The sequence below is a fragment of the Salvelinus fontinalis genome, chromosome 10, assembly GCF_029448725.1.
Source record: "Salvelinus fontinalis isolate EN_2023a chromosome 10, ASM2944872v1, whole genome shotgun sequence".
Classification (NCBI taxonomy): domain Eukaryota; kingdom Metazoa; phylum Chordata; class Actinopteri; order Salmoniformes; family Salmonidae; genus Salvelinus; species Salvelinus fontinalis.
Genome location: NC_074674.1, coordinates 34,886,852 through 34,912,819, shown reverse-complemented (window position 1 = coordinate 34,912,819; position 25,968 = coordinate 34,886,852). Strand labels below are relative to the sequence as shown.

The 25,968-nt window shown below is 45.3% G+C and overlaps 1 protein-coding gene across 1 annotated transcript; it reads left to right on the top strand.

Annotated features, from left to right (window-relative positions):
* The first annotated feature begins 1,426 nt into the window (after positions 1 to 1,426).
* Positions 1,427 to 22,303, top strand: LOC129864079 (hamartin-like). The gene is made up of 21 exons (XM_055936665.1): positions 1,427 to 1,657; positions 1,825 to 1,928; positions 2,089 to 2,241; positions 2,413 to 2,557; positions 2,712 to 2,866; positions 3,011 to 3,084; positions 3,233 to 3,411; positions 3,732 to 3,850; positions 4,516 to 4,681; positions 13,736 to 13,848; positions 13,970 to 14,060; positions 14,199 to 14,285; positions 15,659 to 16,289; positions 16,948 to 16,991; positions 17,992 to 18,158; positions 18,490 to 18,672; positions 18,773 to 18,883; positions 19,044 to 19,166; positions 19,443 to 19,630; positions 19,778 to 19,954; positions 20,100 to 22,303. Exons 1-21 carry the CDS (start codon positions 1,549 to 1,551, stop codon positions 20,794 to 20,796), a joined length of 3,816 nt encoding a protein of 1,271 aa, XP_055792640.1. The 5' UTR covers positions 1,427 to 1,548; the 3' UTR covers positions 20,797 to 22,303.
* Positions 22,304 to 25,968: the final 3,665 nt, after the last annotated feature.

Genomic DNA, 25,968 nt, shown 5'->3' with positions numbered 1-25,968 from the left:
ACTGACTGTGGCTCTGGCCCTGCAAGTTTGAAAACACCCTAATTCAACACACCCGTTAGGCTCCCGAGTGGCGCAGCGGTCTAAGGCACTGCATCTCAGTGCTAGAGGCGTCACTACAGACACCCTGGTTCGAATCCAGGCTGTATCACAACCGGCCATGATTGGGAGTCCCATAGGGCGGTGCACAATTGGCCCTGCGTTGTCCGGGTTTGGCCGGTGTAGGCCAACATGAAAATTATTTGTTCTTAATTGACATGCCTAGTTAAATAAAGTAAAACAAAAAAATATTAAAATCCTAGACTAATGCTAAGACCAAGGAGCTAATTGATACCTTGGGAGACTAGTGGGGGAGAGCCTCAGTAACAGAGTAGTCTATAGGCTAACAGTTGTGCCTGCCTTCTCAGCAGGGCCACACACTGACACCATAAAGATCAAAACGGGAGTAGCCTAGTTTCAAGATGAAGTGTCAGAAATAGGTTAGGCCTATAGCCTTCCTCCTCTAAGGTAATGCTGTCATTGGAATGGGAGTAGGAGTTAAGAAAACAATAACATGCTTGCTGTTTTTCTCCCACATATAGGAAGAAGAGGATACCTAGTCATTTGTACAACTGAAATGTGTCTTCTGCATTTAACCCAACCCCTCTGAATCAGAGGTGCGGTGGCTGTGGTGTCAGCTCGGGGATTCGATCTTGCAACCTTTTAGGTTACTGGCCCAACGCTTCTACCCACCAGGGACCATGGGTGATTGACATCCGGGTGATATTGACCTGCCTATCATAATTATTTATGCCCACTTGTCAGCTGGAGATTTGGATGCCTCTTTTCCTTTGAAAGTTTGAGTCACTGAGATGGAGAGAGATTATGTGAACACTCAGAATATTATGTCAAACCACTGGAGAGGAGATTATTTTCTCTGACTCGTGTATTAAGCATGGTTGTTTAAGTTGTGGGCACAGAGATAACTAAGATTGTGTTTTTGTCTGTTCCATTGGGCCAAGTGTGGTCTGATAAATGTATTTAAATTTGTCAGTTTCACTGCTTTGAAACTATTGTGCTAGATTTCTCATGGCTATATTAAAAGCACACTGTGTACCTATCGGTGGCCTTATTTATACCCTTAGCAATTAGGAGATACATTGTAACAAGCCTAATAATACCAATATGTATCTAGCTGCAGTAGGCTAAGTGCCATTAATAACATTGCTATTTTCCTTCATTTTGTCTGTGCTCTGTATGACTTTTTTAGAATAGGCTTTATGAGGGTCATATTCAGGGTCATATTCATATGTTAATACAATTGATGCTTTTCTAGAATCCCGGCGGTGTGAAGTTGTATCTAATAACCTACATATCACTGAAGTTCTCTGACTTGTGTTGAGTCAGGTTTGACCCTGTCCTGTTGCTTGCTCTGTCCTGTAGTGGTGCCTGGAGACTGTATTGGCCGGAGGCTCAGGGAGCCCTCCAGGCAGGGCAGCAGGACACTGTGAGAGACACGACTGGGACCCCCCCCCCCCCCCCCCCCCTCTTACCACCTCCACCACTGTCACCATGGCGAGAGAGCAGCCCAACGTAGGGGACCTCCTCCCTCTCCTGGAGTCCTCTGACATCCACCAACTGGAGGAGATTAAAGGCCTTATCAATGAGAATCTCAGCACTGGTGATAACTTGGCTTTTTAATAAGTTGTTTTTGGACTTGGACAGTCAGCCTTTTATCCTGTACTCTGATTGTATTAGAGGGCTCTGGTCATTTCAATTATGCAGCAATATTGTGGACCATAATGTGGATGTTGGGACTACGTTAAATATTTCCTCCTCTCTATGCAGAGCGAGGGGCCATGCTGCTGAATGGACTGGTGGACTACTTCCTGGAGACTAATTCGGCCCAGGCCATTCATATTCTCTCCTCTGTCAGAGAGCCACATGATAAGGTGAGGTCTGCCGAACCCCACCATCACCTTATATTGCAAAAGTCTGTAACCCCATTTTTTTTCATCAGATGTTAATTCAATAACTTAAACTCGTGTATTCATTGTTTCACAATGCATATGATTGTCTTATAGCTCAATGTTTTTCATTTACCCACCACAGCACCTACTGGACAAGATGAACGAGTGTATGACCAAACAGGCCTGCCGGCTGCCTACCCTCACCCTGCTAGGCCACGTGGTCCGCAAGCAGCCTTCCTGGATCCACAAGATCGCCCGCTACCCTCTGCTTCTCTCACTGCTTAAATGCCTCAAGGTAAGAGGGAAAGATGGGCCATTAGCCACAGAGGTCTCCTATATAGACGGCTTTTGTAAAGTAAAATATATTAAAAAAAATACTTGGAAGCACAAGCTTATTAAATCAAGTGTCCTGGACATCTTTCATATGTATGCTAATGTTGAATGTTTTTCTTCCCGTTGTGTCCAGACGGATTTAGACGTGGTGGTCCTCATAACTGGAGTCCTGGTGTTGATCACTCTGCTCCCCATGATCCCCCAGGCTGGCAAACAACACCTGTATGAGTTCTTTGACATCTTTGGTCGCCTGGCTTCCTGGAACCTGAAGAACCCAGGTAATCCCTGAGAAAAGACTCCGAGGAGCTATTTTATTAAGATAGAAGACAATACAAATATTGGAGATGGTTGAGAGCCATGCATGGTTTTAGATGGACTGTTTTTGTTCACACTGCCTCTGACCTGACATCATGTTACTCTTGCTTCCCCCAGGGCACATCTCCGAGGTGTACCTCATCCACCTACACGCTAGTATCTACTCGCTTTTCCACCGTCTCTACGGCATGTACCCCTGCAACTTTGTGTCCTACCTGCGCTCCCACTACAACATGAAGGAGAACGTGGACACCTTTGAGGAAGTGGTGAAGGTGAGACTTGAGATTTTGCATTTGAGCAATCTTTAATTTAGTTTTTTATTCTATTAATTTTGGCTTCAGGAAGATGTTATACCCATAGAAATTGATCTAATCCTTTGCGCTTTCCCCAAAATGTTTCAATGTATTTTTTTGCAGCCAATGCTGGAACATGTCCGTATACATCCAGAACTAGTGACTGGAACTAAAGACCATGAGCTTGATCCCACCAGGTCAGTCAATCACAGCTCTCCAGCTTCACTCACTTGTTTATGCACCATATTCTGTCAACCAAAAAAAGCGCTTATCTGCTGAAAAATTAGAGATTAATATTATTACATAGTTTTCCTCAATGTGATTGACCGTGCTGGACCTCTGCAGGTGGAAGAAGTTTGAGATTCATGACATCGTTATAGAGTGTGCCAAAGTGTCTCTGGACCCCAAGGAGGCGTCGTGTGAGGAGGGCTATGCGACCATGCCCGGGAACTTCTACCCCCACCCGGAGCTTCGCCCACAAGAGTCTGTCTCCAGCCCCTACACAGACTTCCTCAACAGCTATGGTGAGAACACACCCCCTCCCTCACCTCCCATTGGTGGATAGGAATGTCATAAGTTTGCTTGGTGTTCTCACTGTTCATTGTTCATGTCTAAAATGTGGTGTTTTTTTTTTTTTTACCGAGTCATGTGAATTCTCAGACTATCAATCATCTGAAATGTGTCTAATGTTTGGCTGCCAGACGCATTAGTTGGATTGTAATTATGACTTGTCATGAGGTGATGGTGTTGTTGATAACAATGGTGAATGAATGGAAGATTTAACACATGGATATGGGAGTCAGTGAGTCAGACTGATTGGATTATTTTCCTCTCCTCCCCACAGGAAGCTCCTCTTCAACCCCTTTCTCTACCCCCCACCAGCCACTGGCACCTCCCTTGTCCCTGGCCCCTCTCCCAGGGACACAGTCCTTGTATCGCAGCCCCCAGACATCCAGAAGTCAGGTAACACATAGTCACGCAGCATTTCTGTTGCCCAACATTTCACTGCACTGACCTATAGTAATTGTGTCCGGATTAGTCCCTAGATGGAAACAGGGTTGGTTGGCCTGAGCCTGAGTGGGCAGCCACTGCTATCTGCTGCTTCTCTATTCACTTCTTCTTGTTTTGCAGAGTTTGTTTACACTTGATATATTGGCTGTCAGATGCTGGTTCGTCAATTGTCCCTGATCCCATTGCACCCCCCCCCTCCTGTCCGGGCCTATGAATCACCCCCTTTATTTCAGTGGTGGGAGTGAGTGCTTCAGAGTGAGAGCGGGGGGGGGGGGGGGGGGGGGGGTTGAATCATCGGCGCAGGCGGTGGTGTCAGGCCTTAGAAAGCAGAAAACATGCCCTCACGCCCTGCCACTCTACTGTGGTCTGTCTCAGGGGCTGGTTGCCCTGGCGACACTGTCTGTCCCTCTCTTTGTGAGCCACCAACGCAGGGGGTTCTGGTGTTCAGCCCTCTGGGTCTGTCTGAGGATTCGTTGGTAGGAAACTGAGATCCTGGAAAACACTAGCCTAATTTCCAGATACAATTTTATAGTATACTACATCTGTCATTATCAAACATTTAAGCATAATTATGTGTAATTATCACTTAACCTGTAACATTGAATGTCTTCCTATAGAACTCTAGCTGTGAACTCGACTCCACCTGTGGGGTAAAGGAACTTTGGAGTCCCTCCTCCCTGTGTGGCATGGCCACTCCCCCTTCCTCTAGGGGCATGTCACCCAACCAAGAGCTCTCCCATAGTGCCTCTCACCTCCCAGGCCACCGCGTCCACAGCACATCAGGTGACAAGGGATCATTCAAATATTACAACATAGTCAGGTCCATCATTATTTGTACCCTTGATGAAGAGGACAAAAAATACTACAATAAATAATACAAATACTGAGCTAATTTGTATGCTTTTAAAAAAATTGTTTAACAAGTAATAATAAAAAAGATATGGGTCAATGATTGCCTCCTGCTTTCAGTAATCTAGCACCCTCCCCTTGCAATAAATGGTTTATTCGATTGGAGAACACTTTGGGAGGGATATTAGACCATTCCTCCATACATAATCTTTCAAGATCCTTCATTTGTTCTTATGGACTGCCCTCTTCAATTCAAACCACAGGTTTACAATGAGGCTCAAGTCTGGAGACTGAGATGGCCATTACAAAATGTAGATTTTTTTTTTTTTTGTGGACAATTAACCATTTATTTTGATTAGTGCTTGGGATGATTATCTTGTTGAAAGATTCACTTGCGGCCAAGTGTCATCCTCCTGGCAGAGGCAACCAGGTTTTTGGCTACTTGTTAAGGTCAACAGCATCATGAACTTTACCAAGGCCCCCCCCCAGGACCAATGGTCTAATATCCCTCCCAATGTGTTCTCCAATCTCATAAAAGATTTTAGAAAAAGTCAGTCTTCACCCTCGCAGGGTGTATTGAAAACAGGGGTGCCAATAAGTTTGACCCTTATCTTTTTTTTAAATATTACTTGTCAAACAAAATATTTCTCTGAGCAGTTGTGTTAGCATAAAATATAATTTCCCCCTTTTTTTGCATACAAAATAGCGCAGTATTTATTTTTTGCTCATCTTTATCAGGTCGATAACTAATGGTTCCCTTGACTGGATTAAGTGTTGTGGGATTTATATACACTGCTCAAAAAAATAAAGGGAACACTTAAACAACACAATGTAACCCCAAGTGAATCACACTTCTGTGAAATCAAACTGTCCACTTAGGAAGCAACACTGATTGACAATAAATTTCACATGCTGTTGTGCAAATGGAATAGACAAAAGGTGGAAATTATAGGCAATTAGCAAGACACCCCCAATAAAGGATTGATTCTGCAGGTGGTGACCACTTCTCAGTTCCTATGCTTCCTGGCTGATGTTTTGGTCACTTTTGAATGCTGGCGGTGCTCTCACTCTAGTGGTAGCATGAGACGGAGTCTACAACCCACACAAGTGGCTCAGGTAGTGCAGTTCATCCAGGATGGCACATCAATGCGAGCTGTGGCAAAAAGGTTTGCTGTGTCTGTCAGCGTAGTGTCCAGAGCATGGAGGCGCTACCAGGAGACAGGCCAGTACATCAGGAGACGTGGAGGAGGCCGTAGGAGGGCAACCACCCAGCAGCAGGACCGCTACCTCCGCCTTTGTGCAAGGAGGTGCACTGCCAGCGCCCTGCAAAATGACCTCCAGCAGGCCACAAATGTGCATGTGTCTGCTCAAACGGTCAGAAACAGACTCCATGAGGGTGGTATGAGGGCCCGACGTCCACAGGTGGGGGTTGTGCTTACAGCCCAACACCGTGCAGGACGTTTGGCATTTGCCAGAGAACACCAAGATTGGCAAATTCGCCACTGGCGCCCTGTGCTCTTCACAGATGAAAGCAGGTTCACACTGAGCACATGTGACAGACGTGACAGAGTCTGGAGACGCTGTGGAGAACGTTCTGCTGCCTGCAACATCCTCCAGCATTTTATTTTTTATTTTATTTCACCTTTATTTAACCAGGTAGGCTAGTTGAGAACAAGTTCTCATTTGCAACTGCGACCTGGCCAAGATAAAGCATAGCAGTGTGAACAGACAACACAGAGTTACACATGGAGTAAACAATAGACAAGTCAATAACATGGTAGAAAAAAGAGAATCTATATACAATGTGTGCAAAAGGCATGAGGTAGGCAATAAATCGAATAATTACAATTTAGCAGATTAACACTGGAGTGATAAATCATCAGATGATCATGTTCAAGAAGAGATACTGGTGTGCAGAAAAGTAAAATAAATAAAAGCAGTATGGGGGTGAGGTAGGTAAATTGGGTGGGTAGTTTACAGATGGACTATGTACAGCTGCAGCGATCGGTTAGCTGCTCGGATAGCAGATTTTTAAAGTTGTTGAGGGAGATAAAAGTCTCCAACTTTCAGAGATTTTTGCAATTCGTTCCAGTCGCAGGCAGCAGAGAACTGGAAGGAAAGGCGTCCAAATGAGGTTTTGGCTTTAGGGGTGATCAGTGAGATACACCTGCTGGAGCGCGTGCTACGGGTGGGTGTAGCCATCGTGAACTGAGAAGGCGGCACTTTACCTAGCATAGCCTTGTAGATGACCTGGAGCCAGTGGGTCTGACGACGAACATGTAGCGAGGGCCAGCCGACTAGGGCATACAGGTCGCAGTGGTGGGTCGTATAAGGTGCTTTAGTAACAAAACGGATGGCACTGTGATAAACTGCATCCAGTTTGCTGAGTAGAGTATTGGAAGCTATTTTGTAGATGACATCGCCGAAGTCGAGGATCGGTAGGATAGTCAGTTTTACTAGGGTAAGTTTGGCGGCGTGAGTGAAGGAGGCTTTGTTCCGGAATAGAAAGCCGACTCTAGATTTGATTTTGGATTGGAGATGTTTGATATGAGTCTGGAAGGAGAGTTTGCAGTCTAGCCACACACCTAGGTACTTATAGATGTCCACATATTCTAGGTCGGAACCGTCCAGGGTGGTGATGCTAGTCGGGCGTGCGGGTGCAGGCAGCGAGCGGTTGAAAAGCATGCATTTGGTTTTACTAGCGCTTAAGAGCAGTTGGAGGCCACGGAAGGAGTGTTGTATGGCATTGAAGCTCGTTTGGAGGTTAGATAGCACAGTGTCCAGGGAAGGGCCGGAAGTATACAGAATGGTGTCGTCTGCGTAGAGGTGGATCAGGGAATCGCCCGCATCAAGAGCAACATCATTGATGTATACAGAGAAAAGAGTCGGCCCGAGAATTGAACCCTGTGGTACCCCCATAGAGACTGCCAGAGGACCGGACAACATGCCCTCCGATTTGACACACTGAACTCTGTCTGCAAAGTAGTTGGTGAACCAGGCAAGGCAGTCATTAGAAAAAACCGAGGCTATTGAGTCTGCCGATAAGAATATGGTGATTGACAGAGTCGAAAGCCTTGGCCAGGTCGATGAAGACGGCTGCACAGTAATGTCTTTTATCGATGGCGGTTATGATATCGTTTAGTACCTTGTGCGTGGCTGAGGTGCACCCGTGACCGGCTCGGAAACCGGATTGCACAGCGGAGAAGGTACGGTGGGATTCGAGATGGTCAGTGATCTGTTTGTTGACTTGGCTTTCGAAGACCTTAGCTAGGCAGGGCAGGATGGATATAGGTCTGTAACAGTTTGGGTCCAGGGTGTCTCCCCCTTTGAAGAGGGGGATGACAGCGGCAGCTTTCCAATCCTTGGGGATCTCAGATGATACGAAGGAGATGTTGAACAGGCTGGTAATAGGGGGTGCGACAATGGCGGCGGACAGTTTCAGAAATAGGGGGTCCAGATTGTCAAGCCCAGCTGATTTGTATGGGTCCAGGTTTTCCAGCTCTTTCAGAACATCTGCTATCTGGATATGGGTAAAGGAGAAGCTGGGGAGGCTTGGGCGAGTAGCAGCGGGGGGGGTGGGGCTGTTGGCCAAGGTTGGTGTCGCCAGGTGGAAGGCATGGCCAGCCATTGAGAAATGTTTGTTGAAGTTTTCGATTATCACGGACTTATCAGTGGTGACCGTGTTATCTAGCTTCAGTGCAGTGGGCAGCTGGGAGGAGGTGCTCTTGTTTTCCATGGACTTTACAGTATCCCAGAACGTTTTGGAGTTAGAGCTACAGGATGCAAATTTCTGCTTGAAAAAGCTGGCCTTTGCTTTCCTGACTGACTGCGTGTATTGGTTCCTGACTTCCCTGAACAGTTGCATATCACGGGGGCTCTTCGATGCTATTGCAGTTCGCCACAGGATGTTTTTGTGCTGGTCGAGGGCAGTCAGGTCTGGAGTGAACCAAGGGCTATATCTGTTCTTGGTTCTGCATTTTTTGAACGGAGCATGCTTGTCTAATATGGTGAGGAAGTAACTTTTAAAGAATGACCAGGCATCCTCAACTGACGGGATGAGGTCAATATCCTTCCAGGGTACCCGGGCCAGGTCGATTAGAAAGGCCTGCTCGCAGAAGTGTTTCAGGGAACGTTTGACAGTGATGAGGGGTGGTCGTTTGACCGTGGACCCGTGGCGGATACAGGCAATGAGGCAGTGATCGCTGAGATCTTGATTGAAGACAGCAGAGGTGTATTTGGAGGGCAAGTTGGTCAGGATAATGTCTATTAGGGTGCCCATGTTTACGGATTTAGGGTTGTACCTGGTGGGTTCCTTGATGATTTGTGTGAGATTGAGGGCATCAAGCTTAGATTGTAGGACTGCCGGGGTGTTAAGCATATCCCAGTTTAGGTCACCTAACAGAACAAACTCTGAAGCTAGATGGGGAGCGATCAATTCACAGATGGTGTCCAGGGCACAGCTGGGAGCTGAGGGGGGTCGGTAGCAGGCGGCAACAGTGAGAGACTTATTTCTGGAGAGATTAATTTTTAAAATTAGAAGTTCGAACTGTTTGGGCATAGACTTGGAAAGTATGACAGAACTTTGCAGGCTATCTCTGCAGTAGATTGCAACTCCTCCCCCTTTGGCAGTTCTATCTTGACGGAAAGTGTTATAGTTGGGTATGGAAATCTCAGAGTTTTTGGTGGCCTTCCTAAGCCAGGATTCAGACACGGCAAGGACATCAGGGTTGGCAGAGTGTGCTAAAGCGGTGAGTAAGGCAAACTTGGGGAGGAGGCTTCTGATGTTGACATGCATGAGGCCAAGGCTTTTTCGATCACAGAAGTCAACAAATGAGGGTGACTGGGGACATGCAGGGCCTGGGTTTACCTCCACATCACCCGAGGAACAGATTAGTAGTATGATGAGGGTGCGGCTAAAGGCTATCAAAACTGGTCGCCTAGAGCGTTGGGGACAAGGAATAAAAGGAGCAGATTTATGGGCGTGGTAGAATAGATTCTGGGCATAATGTGCAGACCAGGGTATGGTGGGGCACGGGTACAGCGGAGGCAAGCCCAGGCACTGGGTGAGGATAAGAGAGGTTGTATCTCTGGACATGCTGGTCTCAATGGGTGAGGTCACCGCATGTGTGGGGGGTGGGACAAAGGAGGTATCAGAGGTACGGAGAGTGGAACTACGGGGTCCATTGCAAACCAAAACAATGATAACTAGCCTGAACAACAGTATGCAAGGCATATTGATATTTGAGAGAGACATACAATAAGGCATAAAGTGATTGCAGGTCATGATTGGGAGAGCTAGCTAAAAACAACAGGTGAGATAACAGCAGCTAGTCAGCTAACACAGCAACAGAAGGTAAAAATGGCGACGACTGGGCAGAGAGGGTCGGATTAACTACACACAGATCCTGAGTTAAAGCACAGAGCCGACAGATAAAACACAAATAAACAGAATGGAGTACCGTGAATTAATGGACAGTCAAGCAGGCATCAGCTATGTAGCCAAGTGATCATAGTGTCCAGGGGGCAGCCGTAGATGGAGTAGTGAGGCCTCCACTAAGCTAGCACGCGTTTAAAGTTAGTAGCCCGGGGGGGTGGTCTGCTCAGACGGAGGGGGTCTGCTCAGACGGAGGCCGGTTGAGGGCACCGGTTGAGGGCACGTCTGCAAACCAGACGTGGTCGTGTCGACAGAGAATCCAAGCCGGATAGCGATGGCGAAAGAGAGGTTGTGAATTGTGTTTGCTAACTGGTGCTAGCTTCCTGGCTGCGCTAGCTGCAAGATAAGCTAGCAGTTAGCAGACCGGGGCAGGCAAGTTAGCCTTTGGGGGACGTCGCGATGGGGGGGAAGTCTGTTTTTGCCTCTTCGTGCGGTGACGTCGATAGACCAGTCGTGGAATTAGTAGGGTTCCAGGTAGCTCTAGGTAGCTAACAGGCCTAGTAGGTTAGCAGAATGGGCCTTCAGCGGGCGTCACGCCTGAGGGGCCTGTTGGAGTTCCCGGGCAGATTATGTCGGTATTCCAGTCATAGAGGATAGGCGGGGTTCCGTGCTCCGTACCGGCAGTAAATGGGTCCGGGTCTTGTAGCCCAGGAGTGGGCTTCAGTGGTAGCACAGGAGCCCTAGCCAATTAGCTTCAGGCTAATTGGTGCCTGCTCCGGTGCCTGCTCCGGGATGGAAACGCTAGCCAGGAGTGGTCACCCGGGATTGTGGTTAGCTAGTTGCGAAGATCCAGATGAAAATGTTCAGAGTTTGCGGTAGGAATCTGGGGATATGGAGAGAAATAGGTCCGTTATGCTCTGGTTTTAGTCACGTTGTTCGAACTAGCGAGAGCTTTCCGAGCTAAAGGTTAGCTGATGACCGCTAGCAATGGTTTGCTAACTGATAGCTAGTAGGCAGTTAGCTGGCTATCTTCAGTAGATGGATTCCAGATCAGAAGTAAATAGAAATACTTTAGAAAAAAGCAGATCCACGCCACATTGGGTGAGGCGGGTTGCAGGAGAGTATTTAGAAGTTGAGGTTTAAGAAAGTATTTTTAAAAGATATGCGAAGAAAAAGATGTAAAAAGATATATACAAGGGACACGGGACACGACAGGACAAAGACGTCTACACTGCTACGCCGTCTTGGAAGATGACCGGTTTGGCGACGGTTTGGCGACGGGTCAGTCATGGTGTGGGGTGGCATTTCTTTGTGGGGCAGCACAGCCCTCCATGTGCTCGCCAGAGGTAGCCTGACTGCCAATAGGTACCGAGAGGAGATCCTCAGACCCCTTGTGAGACCATATGCTGACACATGCACATTTGTGGCCTGCTGGAGGTCATTTTGCAGGGCTCTGGCAGTGCACCTCCTTGCACAAAGGTGGAGGTAGCGGTCCTGCTGCTGGGTTGTTGGCCTCCTCCACGTCTCCTGATGTACTGGCCTGTCTCCTGGTAGTGCCTCCATGCTCTGGACACTACGCTGACAGACACAGCAAACCTTTTTGCCACAGCTCGCATTGATGTGCCATCCTGGATGAACTGCACTACCTGAGCCACTTGTGTGGGTTGTAGACTCCGTCTCATGCTACCACTAGAGTGAGAGCACCGCCAGCATTCAAAAGTGACCAAAACATCAGCCAGGAAGCATAGGAACTGAGAAGTGCTCTCTGGTCACCACCTGCAGAATCACTCCATTTTTGGGGGTGTCTTGCTAATTGCCTATAATTTCCACCTTTTGTCTATTCCATTTGCACAACAGCATGTGGAATTTATTGTCAATCAGTGTTGCTTCCTAAGTGGACAGTTTGATTTCACAGAAGTGTGATTCACTTGGAGTTACATTGTGTTGTTTAAGTGTTCCCTTTATTTTTTTGAGCAGTGTAGATTGAATAAACAATATTGATTTGTATGATATAACATGCTGTAGAAAATGATCCCAACATGTGTCTTTACACCTTTTATACTGTGACGTACGATCTGTCTTCAACTTTTCTGCGTACACTATTTGTATTGATTAAGGATCCCCATTAGTTCCTGCCAAGGCAGCACCTACTCTTCCTGGGATCCTGCAACGTTAAGGCAGTTAAACAGTTTAAAGTATTATGACATTTCATAACACTTTACCCAATACATTTAATGTGTTCCCTCAGGCCACTACTATAGGGTGGCAGGTAGCCTAGTGGTTAGAGCTTTGGACTAGTAACCGAAAGGTTGCAAGATCGAATCCCCAAGCTGACAAGGTAAAAATCTGTCGTTCTGCCCCTGAACAACGCAGTTAACCCACTGTTCCTCGGCCGTCATTGAAAATAAGAATTTGTTCTTCTCTGACTTGCCTAGTTAAATAAAGGTAAAATAAAATACTCCATGATCACATATTTACAATACAACATCCGTGTGTGTCCACAGTCTTGCTTTTCCATAAGGTGTATTTTTATGTTTAAAAAAAATCTGATTCTACTGCTTGCATCAGTTACCTGATGTGGAATAGAGTTCCATGTAGTCATGGCTCTGTAGTACAGTGTGCCTCCCATAGTCTGTTCTGGATTTGGGGATTATGAAGAGACCTCTGGTGTGCATGGGTGTCTGAGCTGTGTGCTAGTAGTTTAAACAGACACCTCGGTGCACTTCTTACAAAAACAAGTAGTGATAAAGTTCATCTCTCTGCCACTTTGAGCCATGAGAGATTTAAATGCATAGTATTGTTAGCTTTCCGTGTATATTTAAGGGCAAGCCGTGCTACCCTGTTCTGAGCCAATTGTAATTTTCTGAGGTCCCTCTTTGTGGCACCTGACCACACGACTGAACAGTATTCCAGGTGTGACACAACTAGAGCCTGTTAAAAAGGCAGAGCAGCGCTTGATAATGGACAGACTTCTCCCCATCTCAGGTACTGTTGTATCAACATGTTTTGACCATGACAGTACACAATCCAGGGTTACTCAAGTGGTTGTCACCTCATCTTGCTCAATTTCCAAATTATTTATTACAAGATTGTTGTGGTTTAGTGAATGATTTGTCCCAAATACAATGCTTTTAGTTTTTTAAATATTTAGGTTGAACTTATTCCTTGTCACTCATTCTAAAACTAACTGCAGCTCTTAAGTGTTGCAGTGATTTCACTCGCTGTAGTAGCTGATGTGCATAGTGTAGTAATTGACATACGTAGACACACTGGCTTTACTCAATGCCAATGGTATGTATTTAGTTTAAGTTTGAAAAAAGTAAGGGGCCTAGACAGCTGCCCTGGGGAATTCCATTTAAAAAAAAAATAATAATAATAAAAATTGCATGCCCTCTGAAAACTGGCTCTAACTTTGTGATATTAATATTCTGACACTGACAGTATGTAGACTTATTCAGGGAAAGTCACGGATGGAGGGGAACTTAAAAAATGACGGTGTAAAAAAAAAAAAGATATTAATGAGCAGTGACAATGACTGCTTTAGCAGTTCTAGTGTTAATCCTACATGACATTTTGGTTGTTATTTTCTCCTAATTGCTGGGTTCTGTCAGCAGGTGGCAAAGGCACGCCTGCCTCCAGCACTCCTGCCACCTCCTCCCCACCCCACACCCCCTCTGATTTCCCTATCATCCCCCTGCTCTCCAACACCACCAGTCCACCACAGAAGGTACAATATGACATCAATTCCCACAATGGGCATTCTGGCCTTTTGTAGTGTAGTAAGTAGAGAACTTGGGAGGACTTCCTTGTTAAATTAACTTGCGAATAACACAACTGTTCACTTTCAGGATGGTCACCCTGTAGAAGCAGCCAAACACAGCCTGGTGAGGCAGGAACCAATCAGAGATCCTGAAAAAGGGGGAGAAGTCATCAACAGAGGTCTGTGATCATGAAAAAAATGTGAAAATGGATATTACAATTTGTATGCTTTTTAAAGTCCTTGGTTTTTAAACATTGTCAGTCCATGTTCTCTGTTTTACATAAAACAATGTTAATTGGTTGTCTTTTGCATACTAGATGTAGGTGGTGGTGAGATCGTTTCCATGACGCTGTCAGTCTTTATGAAGGAGCATGAGCTTCAGCAGAGGACCGAGAGGGAAGAGAGTGAGTACAAGGATTGAGAATCAGTGAGCTGGTCTAAATGAGGTTGACATAACATTTCAATTAAATGAGAGTGAACCATATACACTACATTACCAAAAGTATGTGGACACCTGCTCGTCGACCATCTCATTCCAAAATCATGGGCATTGATATGGACATGCCCCCCCCCCCCCCCCCCCCCCCCCTTTGCTGCTATAACAGCCTCCACTCTTTTGGGAAGGCTTTCCACTAGATGTTTGGACATTGCTGCGGGGACTTACTTCCATTCAGCCATGAGCATTCGTGAGGTCGGGCACTGATATTAGGCCTGGCTTGCAGTCAGCGTTCCAATTCATGATGGGGCCACCCTGTAGAAGCAGCCACGGTCAGGGCTCTGTGCAGGCCAGTCAAGTTCTTCCACACCAAACTCGACAAACCATTTCTGTATGGAACTTGCTTTGTGCACAGGGGAATTGTCATACTGAAACAGGAAAGAACCTTCCCCAGACTTTTGCCACCAAGTTGCTCCATAGTCTAATCTTCTAGAATGTCATTGTGTGCTGTAGCTTTAAGATTTCTCTTTACAGGAACTAAGGGGCCTGAAAAACAGCCCCAGACCATTATTCCTCCTCCACCAAACTTGACAGTTGGTACTATGCATTGGGGAAGGTAGCGTTCTCCTGGCATCTGCCAAACCCAGATTTGTCTGTCGGACTGCCAGATGGTGAACCGTGATTCAACACTCCAGAGAATGTGTTTCCACTGCTCCAGAGTCCAAGCTTTACACCACTCCAGCTGACGCTTTGCATTGCACATGGTTATCTTAGGCTTGTGTGTGTCTGCTCGGCCATGGAAACCCATCTCATAAAGCTCCCAACAAACAGTTCTTGTGCTGACGTTTCTTCCAGAGGCCGTTTGTAACTCGGTGTGTGTTGCAACCAAGGACAGACCATTTTTACACGCTTCAGCACTCGGCGGTCCTGTTCTGTGAGCTTGTGTGGCCAATCACTTCGTGGCTGAGCCGTTGTTTCCACTTCACAATAACAGAACTTAGTTGACCAGGGCAGCTCTAGCAGGGCAGAAATTTGACAACTGACCTGTTGGAAATGTGGCATCCTATGACGGTGCCACGTTGAAACTCACAAAGCTCTTCAGTGAGGCCATTCTATTGCCAATGTTTGTCTCTGGAGATTGCGCGCCTGTGTGCTCAATTTTTATTTTTATATACACCTGTCAGTAACGAGTGTGGCTGAACTAGCCGAATTCACTCATTTGAAGCGGTGTCCATATACTTTTGTGTGTGTACATTTCATAGAAATAGTCACCAATGACTCAAAAGCCTGTTCCACTACAAGCCTCATGTCTCCCGTTTTACTTCTCCAAAAACTCACCAGCTGCCATCTCAGAGGAGCTCCTGAAAATCACGGAGGACAAGCGGGACTTGGCCGGCCTAAGGGGCTTTGATTCCCTGTTCTACCGCACCACCGAGACCCTGACAGGTACCCAGGAGAAGCCCCTGCTCAACCCCCCACTGGGCGGCCCCGTGCCGCCCCGGGACCCCCACAATGCTGTGTCGACCTCAGACAATGCACTGGAGAATACCCAGGGGGCTATTGGTGGAGATGGAGACAGTAGTAGGGGCTCGGCCCTGGACCAGTCCTGGTCTATTGAACCTGTGTGTTCTTTCAGCCCCATCCAACACCATCTCCACCAGAGCCTCTCTGCCCTGGAGGACGAGGTGGCCAAGTTCGGTGGCCTTTTCTCGCCAAGCCGCCCAATGAAGAACCCCTCCCTGCCCTATGAGGCCCTGTTTGACCTGGCTCTGCCCCGGGCTGCATCCCTCTTCGTTGGGAGGAGGACGTCGGAAGCCCGGGGCAGAGCTGCCCTGGAGAGGCTGTGCCAGCGGCAGGAGGGACTGGAGGACAGGGAGGAGGAGGGCGAGGGGATGGTGTCTGCTTCCCCCCTGGAGGTGCTAGATCACCTTGTTCAGCAGGGCAGCGACACCCACGACAAGGTGCTCAAGAGGTGAGGGGGCCAGCTTTTACTATCTATCAGGTCACAACTGTCTGATCAACTTTATGCCAATCAGTCTCTATCAAAACCATTAATAATGGGTTGCCTTAGTACCTAGTCCAAGAACATGGGTTTCTGTGTGCTGTATGTGCTGGAGGCAAGGGGAAGACCGAGTGTATGTGATGTGAACCTCACTGTGTGGAATTGGGCTGGGTTCTTTCCAGTCCATTGCCCTAGCCCACAGGAAATGCTTAGTGGAGAACTACAGGCATTGTCTGACACTCTCCACTCCCCTCCTGCACGCACGCACGCACACACACACACACACACACACACACACACACACACACACACACACACACACACACACCGTCCTCGCTCCTAAGCCAATAATACAACAGCAGAGTTGGCGTTCTGTGCAGAACTATCTGGCTTTGCACGCTTCCCCCCACCTCTTTAGTATCTTCTCCAAAGATGAATGGCAGGCCATGCCCTGTTTGAGGGATGTAACTCACTGGGACAGAGGGCCTACACACACAAAAGTGTGTCTCCAAGCCCAGATGGGTCGAGAAGGCCGGGATCTACCATTCAGGTCTTTTATATGGGTTCTGATGTACTGTCCCAATGCTGCCCCTGTTGAGCTGCCCCTGTTTTTTTTTTTCTCTTACAGATTACCTTTGCCAAGCAAGTCAGCTGACTGGACACATTTTGGAGGTAAAGAACCAGCACCAGAGCACTGCAGGAACACTGGACTAGCAACAGGGGAGCGCTGAAAGCTTTTAGCTTAATTAGGCCTCATGATGTGTTTACCATACAATGTAGTTTTCCTACATCATACAGAAACAGAGGGCATTTTACAATATGCTCACACTTTTCTGCCATTGAAATCCTTTGGTGGGCTTCTGAAGCGTTTATTTTATTATTATACATTTTTGGGATGGAAACGCCTTCAGTAAACTTAAACAACTTAAACCTGATATAAAGTATGTAGAAAAGATAATGGATCACCAAAGTAAAATCTGGACAATCATGGAGAATTTTAAAATAAAATAATCCAAAAACACGACATCCAGCTAAGCCCCTTTTTGATCCAGGAAAAAACCTGGACTCATTAAGTACCTTGGAGGTAGAATAGCAATAATAAAGACAAGCAGAGTTCACATGATCCTAGATGCTATATGAGAATCAGATCCTCTCTGGATGGGTACAAGGGGCTCTGTCTTAACCATCTCTAGCTGCTGAGCACTGTATAACAGCCTTGTCTGGGCCAAAACTCCCTCTCTGCTTGCCAAATATTGGAATTGAATAAGATCCCCCGGTTATACAACGTATAGAAGTAATGTATAAGTGATTGTGAAGCCAACTCCACCAAGAGCTTATGTAAGCTCCCGGAGCCGGTATATTTTATGTACACCTACTCAGTTCCCTCTTTCCTCTGTTAGTTTGACTACATAGAGTGCACTAGTCATACAGCTTTCATTCATTAATAAAAGATTATGAATAATCAATGTTCAAGATATTTTAGCCCAGAATAGCATTAGAGATGGAACTGTGAGTAGGAATAATCAGAAATAAGGTCAGAAATACAATCAAGCAACTCAATATTAGGTGTTCTTAATGTTTGGTACACTCTGTGTAAATACAGTCTATCCTGATTTATCTGTCTATGACCACACCATTTTCCTGGTCATTAACCCTGTCCTCCCTGCCCCAGGCTCTGCTCCGCTGGACGAGCTGCACACGTTGCGTAGCCAGCTGCTCCTGCTGCACAGCCAGCTGCTGTACGAGCGCTACAAGAGGGAGCAGCACGCCGTCCGCAACCGACGACTACTGCGACGCGTCATCAGCGCCACTGCACTGGAAGAGCAGAACAACGCTATGGTAAGAACGCTCCTCCCTTCCCTGGATTTGTCCCATAGCTTCTCAGAACCAGCTCAAATCTGTTTGGAGATCCCAACCACCCTAACTGTGAAAGCGGTTATCATTCAAAGAAGCAGGAGCCTGCTCTTGACCCATTTCACTCGCTGACTTTGTTATACTCACTCACACATGCATGTGAGGGTTCAGTAGAGTATTGTAGGTTTTCCTCTGTGTTGCATATGGTAGGGGGGGGGGACGGGACATGTTTTATTAAATCATATGACATTGTAGATTACTTCAGAAACTGAGTGGTGTGTCATCCTGGCTCCCTGTTTCGTGTGTCCGCCTGAAGAAGGACCAGCTGGACCTGCAGAGTGTGGACGTGGTGACTCTGAAGGAGAGTCTGCAGGTGGAGCAGCAGCGCTGCAGACAGCTGTGGGATGACAGAGAGACCGTGGTCACCAGACTACACAGCCAGGTCCGCCAGCTACAGCAAGGCCGGGACGACTACTACACCAAGAACCAGGAACTGCAGGTAGACGCATGACCACATTTACACACACACACAGAATACCGTATATCATATCTTCCATGCACTGTGTTGAATTCTCTCTGCTCTGGAATGTCCTCTCCAGAGTCAGTTGAATGAGTATCAGAAGAAGATGACTGACCTGGAGGCAGACCTACAGAGAGCCAACAACAAGGTGTGTCACACAGGGCACCTTCTCAACCAGATGACCATCAAGGTGAGGCACCTCACCTTGCTCTGCGCTGTAAAGTATCAGTCAGCTGCTTTATGTGCATAGATTAAAGGACTAAGAAGCTTGTTTTTTGTTTCCATAAATCAACCAAACAGAGGGCTTTGTGGGTGTTTGTCTCTTCTGATTGGTTATGTGTGTTCTTCAGCTGAGCACCAGTGAGAGCACCCAGCAGCAGATGAGTTTCTTGAACAAGCAGCTGCTGCTCCTGGGGGAGGCCCACAAGCTGGATGTACTGCAGCAGCAGCATACGGGCTCAGACAACACCAAGGTAGGGGGGGCCACAGACGGGGGGAAAAATAACCGACTCGATAGCATGTGTAGAATCTGAATCAGTGAAAAGTTGCTATGGATTTCTCTTTCTGTAACCACCATGAGAGAATACCCGTCTTCCATATTGTGTTCCATTGTCGTAAAAGTTGTCTGAGGCCTGTTCCCATACGTATGTATTTGGAAAAGAACAACAACCTACAGATACCAGACAATACCAAACTAGTTTGCTGTCCCCTGTCGCCCCCACGCCACCACCATCTCTCTATCCCTGCAGGAGGCCCAGATGGTGCAGGCGTCCTGGGGGAAGGAGGTTGAGAGGCTGAGGCAGAGCCTGCTGCAGCAGGGCCAGAAGCTGGAGGCAGCGCAGCAGAGGGTGGGCGAGCTGGAGACTCAGCTCACCAAGAAGGAACACCTCATCGAGGAGCAGAAGAAGTTCCTGGAGGATGTCAAGGGCCAGGCCAAGTATGTGCGCTCTGGGTTTAAAGGTGGAAAAGGCCTCAGACTTATTTGGATCAAAGCAGTTGGATTGTGTTTTTCTGTACAAATATATGTGTTAGCATAGCAGCTTGTCTCTGTAAGCGTGTGATATGAACATATCTGTCTGTGCAGGGGTGAGCTGCAGGCGTCAGAGAGCAGGTACCAGGCCCAGAGGAGAGCGACGCAGCTCCTGCAAACGGAGCTGCTGCACCTCTATAGCAGGCTAGAGATGGAGGGTCATGCCTGCCTTACCACAGCCTCAGCAGCAGGGGGCAGCAGTACCGATCCTGGCCCTCCTATAGACTCTAGGTGAGATGGCAGTCAAACTGTTAAAGTTACATTTTCTTACTTTATTACTGTGAATGCACATGCAGAAATGTGTTTGTGCCATTGGAAGCCAAATGTATATTAAAGTAATCACCCATGTTTTCCTCTGTTGCTATGGTAATGGCAGTATCATGGAACCAGATGGACCTGTCACATTGGGGACCAATGAGTGGTCTGATGACAGCAGAACATCTCAGTCCCCACGGGGCAACGGCAGCACTTTATTGCCAGGGCAACCAAAGGCGAACAACCCACCCAAAGCGTCCCCTGTCAACTCCGCCAGCAGCACCCAGGACATCCCCCCGCCTCTCCTTGTGGAGCCCTCTTTTTTCTGTCCCCATGCTCCCCTGGCCACCCCGCTGCCCCCTGACGCCGCCCCCCTCACCGTTGGCTCCTACCCCAGCGCCAACAGCTTCCTGGGCATGAGGGCGCGGGAGCTGTTCCGGAACAAGAGCGAAAGCCAGTGTGACGAGGAGCCCCCCCACCTGGCCGGCCTTTCACAGGGCCTGAAGACTGAGCTGTGTGTGGAGCCCTTATTTCCCCCACTGGGGAATGCTCTGACATGTCCTGTCTCTGTCCCTACCCTTGCCCCTGTCCCTGCCCCTACCCTTGCCACTGTCCCTGACTCTATAGTAGGGGCCCCTCTCACTGTGCCTGCCAAGGAGCACCCGCCTGAAACCAGGCAAAGGGCTATCAAGCAGGAGAGTCCTAGGAGGAAAATGGGAGGAGCAAGGGGAGGGGAAGCGGCAGCGGCCAGCGCAGCACAACCCAAACAGCAATTTAGGATTATGGACTACAACGAAACACAACAAGAGCACAGTTAAAGAGACACCAAACTGAGAGAGAAGAGGTTGTCTGGAGCAAGAGCTACAAGCAGTAGAACCATAAGAGTTGAAGACAAAGCTCTGTTAAATTCAGTGTTATCCCATTCCCTCAAGTGGACAACAGGATTTGAACCACTGATTGATTTAATCCCAGATTTAAAGATGGGAATGAAGGTTTAAATAAGGTCATTTAACAATCTACCAGCAGAGACCACATTATATATCTGGTCTGATTGCAGTTATACTTAGACATTTATATACTTAGACATTTGGGAGTTATATTTTCAGGAAACAATTTCATATAAATAGAGACCCTATTTCCAAATTTGTTTGAAGTTATAAGAATATGCCATATTGGGTCCAAAACAAGTTAGACAAGTATAAAACACTAAAAGTATGAGAGGGCCTTTTCATTAGTCTTGTAGGGTGTGAGAAAGGGAAGTTTATGAAAGCCTGGTTTTGGTTGGCTCTTGTCTTGAGCACCTGTACTGATGTTGTATGAGGGAGGGGGGTTGGGGTGGTGTGATCCTCAAGGCTTGGGGAGTAGCTGTGCCAAGTATGACATTGTTGTCAATGATTCCAACTCCTCTGCTATGCTTGGGAAGGAACCTGGGAGTTTGACTGTTTTCATTGTAGATAAAATATAGGAGGAGGATTGCTTTTTTCCATGCTGGTTTCATTATGTTCCTGACAGAAATGACCTTTAGTATGCGTTGAAGAGGGAGAGTGTGTATGCATGCAAGTGTATGTTTAAGTCATGTTTCAATCATTTAGAAATGCTTTTTTTATGAGTAGTGACAAATATGATACTTAAAGTACTTGTAACTTTCTGCAACTAATGTTGCTCATGATAACCACTTGTTATGTTAGTTTTGACATCATTTGCATTACATCAACCTGTGTGAAGCAGTATTTTCTGTTCGAGTTCACTAACCGAAAGTGAACAGAAAGACAGTGCCAAACATTTACCAGATATTGAATACAACCATTTCAAAATGACTCATTGACCTCACCAAGTGCTCCTATTCTAGTTCGGTATCTGGATGTCTCTCCAAAAGGGCTGATTGCTGTATAAAAGGTTTGCATGTGTCCTCTTGTCATAGCTACAGTGAGTCTGAAAAGAAAAGAAAAAACAAGTCTCTGCCAATTGATTCTTATTGGTCCTACTGACCTATGACAGTCAGAATTGCCTCTTTCTTTTGGGTTCTTCCATGTGTTTAAATGGTCATAAATCCTGTTGTCCACTGAACTTCAGCTGTTATTCCCTCTGCCTTGCTATCTAAAGCATGTTCAACAATCCACTTTAATGCCAACAGTATAGTAGTAGGAACTACAACAAACCCAAGATAGAAGGTACAATCAAGCGTGGACTGAATGGAAAGCTTGAACTGGGATTCCTTTTGGAGCTGGAGATTTTGAAAAAAGGCAAAAAAAACAAAGTTCTTAAAAGCAGTTGCTTGTGTTTAACTGTGAACAATAAAAATCGTCTTCAATGTTTTGCACTACAGATCCTCTGAATGTTTTTCATTTTCTATAGTCACACAACTCGACTTCAAGGCTCAAACAGACCCCTAAACAATTTTCTGTCTCATTCCCCACTAGAGAGCACTGTTGTTCTAAATACTCAGCCTCTTCCTGCAGTGGTTCAATCAACAGGTACGCCAGTCTGGTAGATTGGAGCGAACAAGTACATAGACAATTATTTTTAAGGTCAAATACTGTCAGTGGGAGCTACAGAATGTATTTGTGTAAATACTATATATATGTGCAATTATGTTATCTGTTGCATTATTACTTGTCAAATATATGAAATGGCTAGTGGTACAAAAAGACACAGCATAGAATGTAATAGTCATGTATCAGACTAGCTCAATCCTAACACTTCAACCTTGCTGAAATATACTGATCAAAAATATAAAGGCAACGTGCAACTTTTCAAATATTTCTTTACTGGGTTACAGTTCATTTGAGAAAATCAGTCAATTGAAATACAATTTATTAGGCCCTAATCAATTGAGTTCAAATGACTGGGAATCCTGACACTTTAAAAGAAAGTGTCAGGAGTGTCAGGGTCTCATCACGGTATTTTTGTGCATTCAAATTGCCATTGATTAAAAACACAATTGTGTTTGTGCGTAGCTTATGCCTGCCCATACATAACCCTACCGCCACCATGGGGCACTCTGTTCACAACTTTGACATCAGCAAACCGCTCGAACACATGAAGATGTACACATGGTCTGCGGTTGTGGGGCCGTTTGGAAGTACTGCCAAAATCTCTAAAATGATGGCGGTGGCTTATGGTAGAGAAATTAACATTAAATTATCTGGCAACAGCTCTGGTGGACATTCTTGCAGGCAGCATGCCAATTGCACATTCCCTCAACTTGAGACATCTGTGGCTTTGTGTTGTGTAATGAAACTGCACATTTTAGAGTGGCCTTTAATTGTACCCAGCACAAGGTGCATCTGTGATCATGCTTTTTAATCAGCTTCTTCTTATGCCACACCTGTGCGGTGGATGGATTATCTTGGCAAAGTAGAAATGTTCACTAACAGGGATGTAAACAAATTTGTTCACAAAATGTAAGAGAAATAAGCTTTTTGTGTGTATGGAACATTTCTGGGATCTTTTATTTCATTTTGTTGCATTTATATTTTTGTTCAGGGTAGTCTGCCCATTCTGACCTTTTCCTAAGCATCAAATAGTTCTAAATTCCTCTCCTTCCTATTACCTAAAACTGTTTTTTGTAGTACATTTCTAATCCATGTATGAATATATTGGGCAAAGCCATAAAATGAATAGTGACCGTTTTATGCAGATATTGTGTCGTCGACAATGCTTAGTTCCCTGGGTTAATACTACTTGGTTCTATATCAGTTTGTGAAAGGAAAGGAATCATTGTGGGTATAACTGAGCAAGTATGATTAGTTTATCAAACAAGTTCCTATGTATTTCATGAGTGAGTAAAAAAAAAAGGTGGTATGATTAATTCACCAGTCCTCCACGGGGTCAGGGAAATTGATGCAGGATAATTGGGCACAGAGGGAATCCTTGGCAATTTGTGATTTCAAATTTATTGAGAAATTCGATGTCAGTGCAAATGTGAAATTGCTCCTCAATGTTCTCATAGATTCCATGAACATTTTAATATAAATCTAAAGTATTTCCAGCAAAGGGATTTTTCTCTCTTTGCCAACTTAAAATGAAGCCCTGTGAAAATGATCTGAATGAGGAAAAGAGTTGCAGAGAGGCTATGCAAAGTTAGAATTGGGCTCTAAGGAGAATGTCTATCTCTTGCCAACAGTAAAGCCCTGTGGATAATATTTTTTTTAGAGACAAAAATAGTAAAGTTTAAATTATTTCATAACAATTTTCAGAAATACACCTGTAATGCAGAGTATTACTTTGCTACATTGATTCTTACACAGTTACATTTTAGTTATTTAGCAGACACTCTTATCCAGAATGACTTTCAAGAGCAATTAGGGTTAAGTGCCTTGCTGAAGGGTACAAAATGAGTTTTTTCCGCTAGTCAGCTCGGGGATTGTAACCAGCGACCTTTCGGTTTCTGGCCCAACGCACTTAACCGCTAGGCTACCTGCCACCCTTAATTTCCAAACCTCCATTATACACTACATTACAGATTTTTCTAAATAAGTTAATACAGGGATGCTAGTTTAAGCAACAGAAAATATTTATGTATAAAATTGCAAGCAGACATAGTTGCATTTACACGGGAAGCACAATTCTTATATTTTTTCCACTAGTTGGTATTTTTTCATATCAGATCTTTTTCAGAGCTGATCTGATTGGTCAAAATACCAATTAGTGAAAAAAATATCAGAATGGGCTGCCTTGTGTAAATGCAGCCCATCAATCTATAAATACAGGCGGACACATCTCTCTCTTTTACAGCAACTATCTCCTGAATAATATCCACATTTTTAATGAACAGGAGCATCTGTTACATTCATGTGGCCAGTAAAGTTTTTAACTTTTCAATACTTAATGTCCTCCTTTTCCTAATAATATCATAATGACATATTTAATGACCAGGAAATATTCTTTGAAGTTGCCCAGAAGAAGGGTTTCCTCAAGTAAGACTTTGTTTGAAAGTCTATAGGCACTTGACAACATTCTATCCTATTAATATAATGAGTTTGAAATTGTTCTTTCTGTCAATTGCATTGGACATCAAACTCAAAGTTTTGTTAATTCAAAATTATTGCAATAATCTACATGAATTGAAATCTAATTTAGAGACAGAAAATACCGTGCAGCTGTTAAGTATCATGATTTGAATTTGATAAGAATTTATAGGAGAAATATTAAGATAAGGAATTTATGCAGGATCAAGTTAAAATCATGATCATTTTAAGTCTCCCTTTCAAAAGCCTAGTTCTATTTAAATGTTTGTGTTTATTCCACATAGTCACACACTGGATGAAAAATCCAAAACAAGAACATTTTTGGTAAGCATACTACATACTGACACTGTGGAAAACGGCTTCATTTGTCCTCATTAAAAGCTTAAAAGTCTATGAATAAATAATCATTAAAGAATATACTTTTTCCTTTTTTTAATACGAGGCCTTATGCAAAACACCCTAAAATAGACTAAATAAATATGCACTATAAAGTCTGTTTAGAACATGTGCCCTTCCCCCACTATCACATTTAGACAGCTGACATGCACCTCCACATCAGACTCTATATTGGTTGCTGTTTTTGGATGAAAAAATTGGACCTCTGAGAGGAGAGTTAATGCAATTAAATGAGGGTGGTGAGTCTCTCTCTCTCTCTCTCTCTCTTGAATCAGTAAGCAAAGCAGATTCAAAACTTAAAAAAGGAGAGAAGAAAAGAAAAGAGAGAGAGAGAAGAGGAGCATGCACAGGCCAATCCCTATGGTTTAATTATTTTAATTATCTTTCCTCTTTCAGCTTTCCTAAAAAAGAGGCCATTAAAGGAAGCCCGTTTGGGTTAATGTGATTTTAAAAAACAAGATGGAGGGAAAGATGAAAGGCTGCAGATGTCAGAGCTAATCAGGGGAGTTAAAACTGCTATTTGTGAACTGGGACGTTTTTTTAAGTGGGTAGAAAGATTTTCTATTTTATTTTCTCACTTCAAAACACCTCTTTCCTCATTCTCTGTTAAACTTCCCTCATACC

Coding starts and splice junctions, on each gene's coding strand:
- LOC129864079 (XM_055936665.1), top strand. CDS start 1,549: ATGGCGAGAGAGCAGCCCAACGTAGGGGACCTCCTCCCTCTCCTGGAG. Junction 3,412..3,731: donor AGACTTCCTCAACAGCTATG/GTGAGAACACAC, acceptor TCCTCCCCACAG/GAAGCTCCTCTTCAACCCCT. Junction 18,159..18,489: donor AAGAGCAGAACAACGCTATG/GTAAGAACGCTC, acceptor GTCCGCCTGAAG/AAGGACCAGCTGGACCTGCA.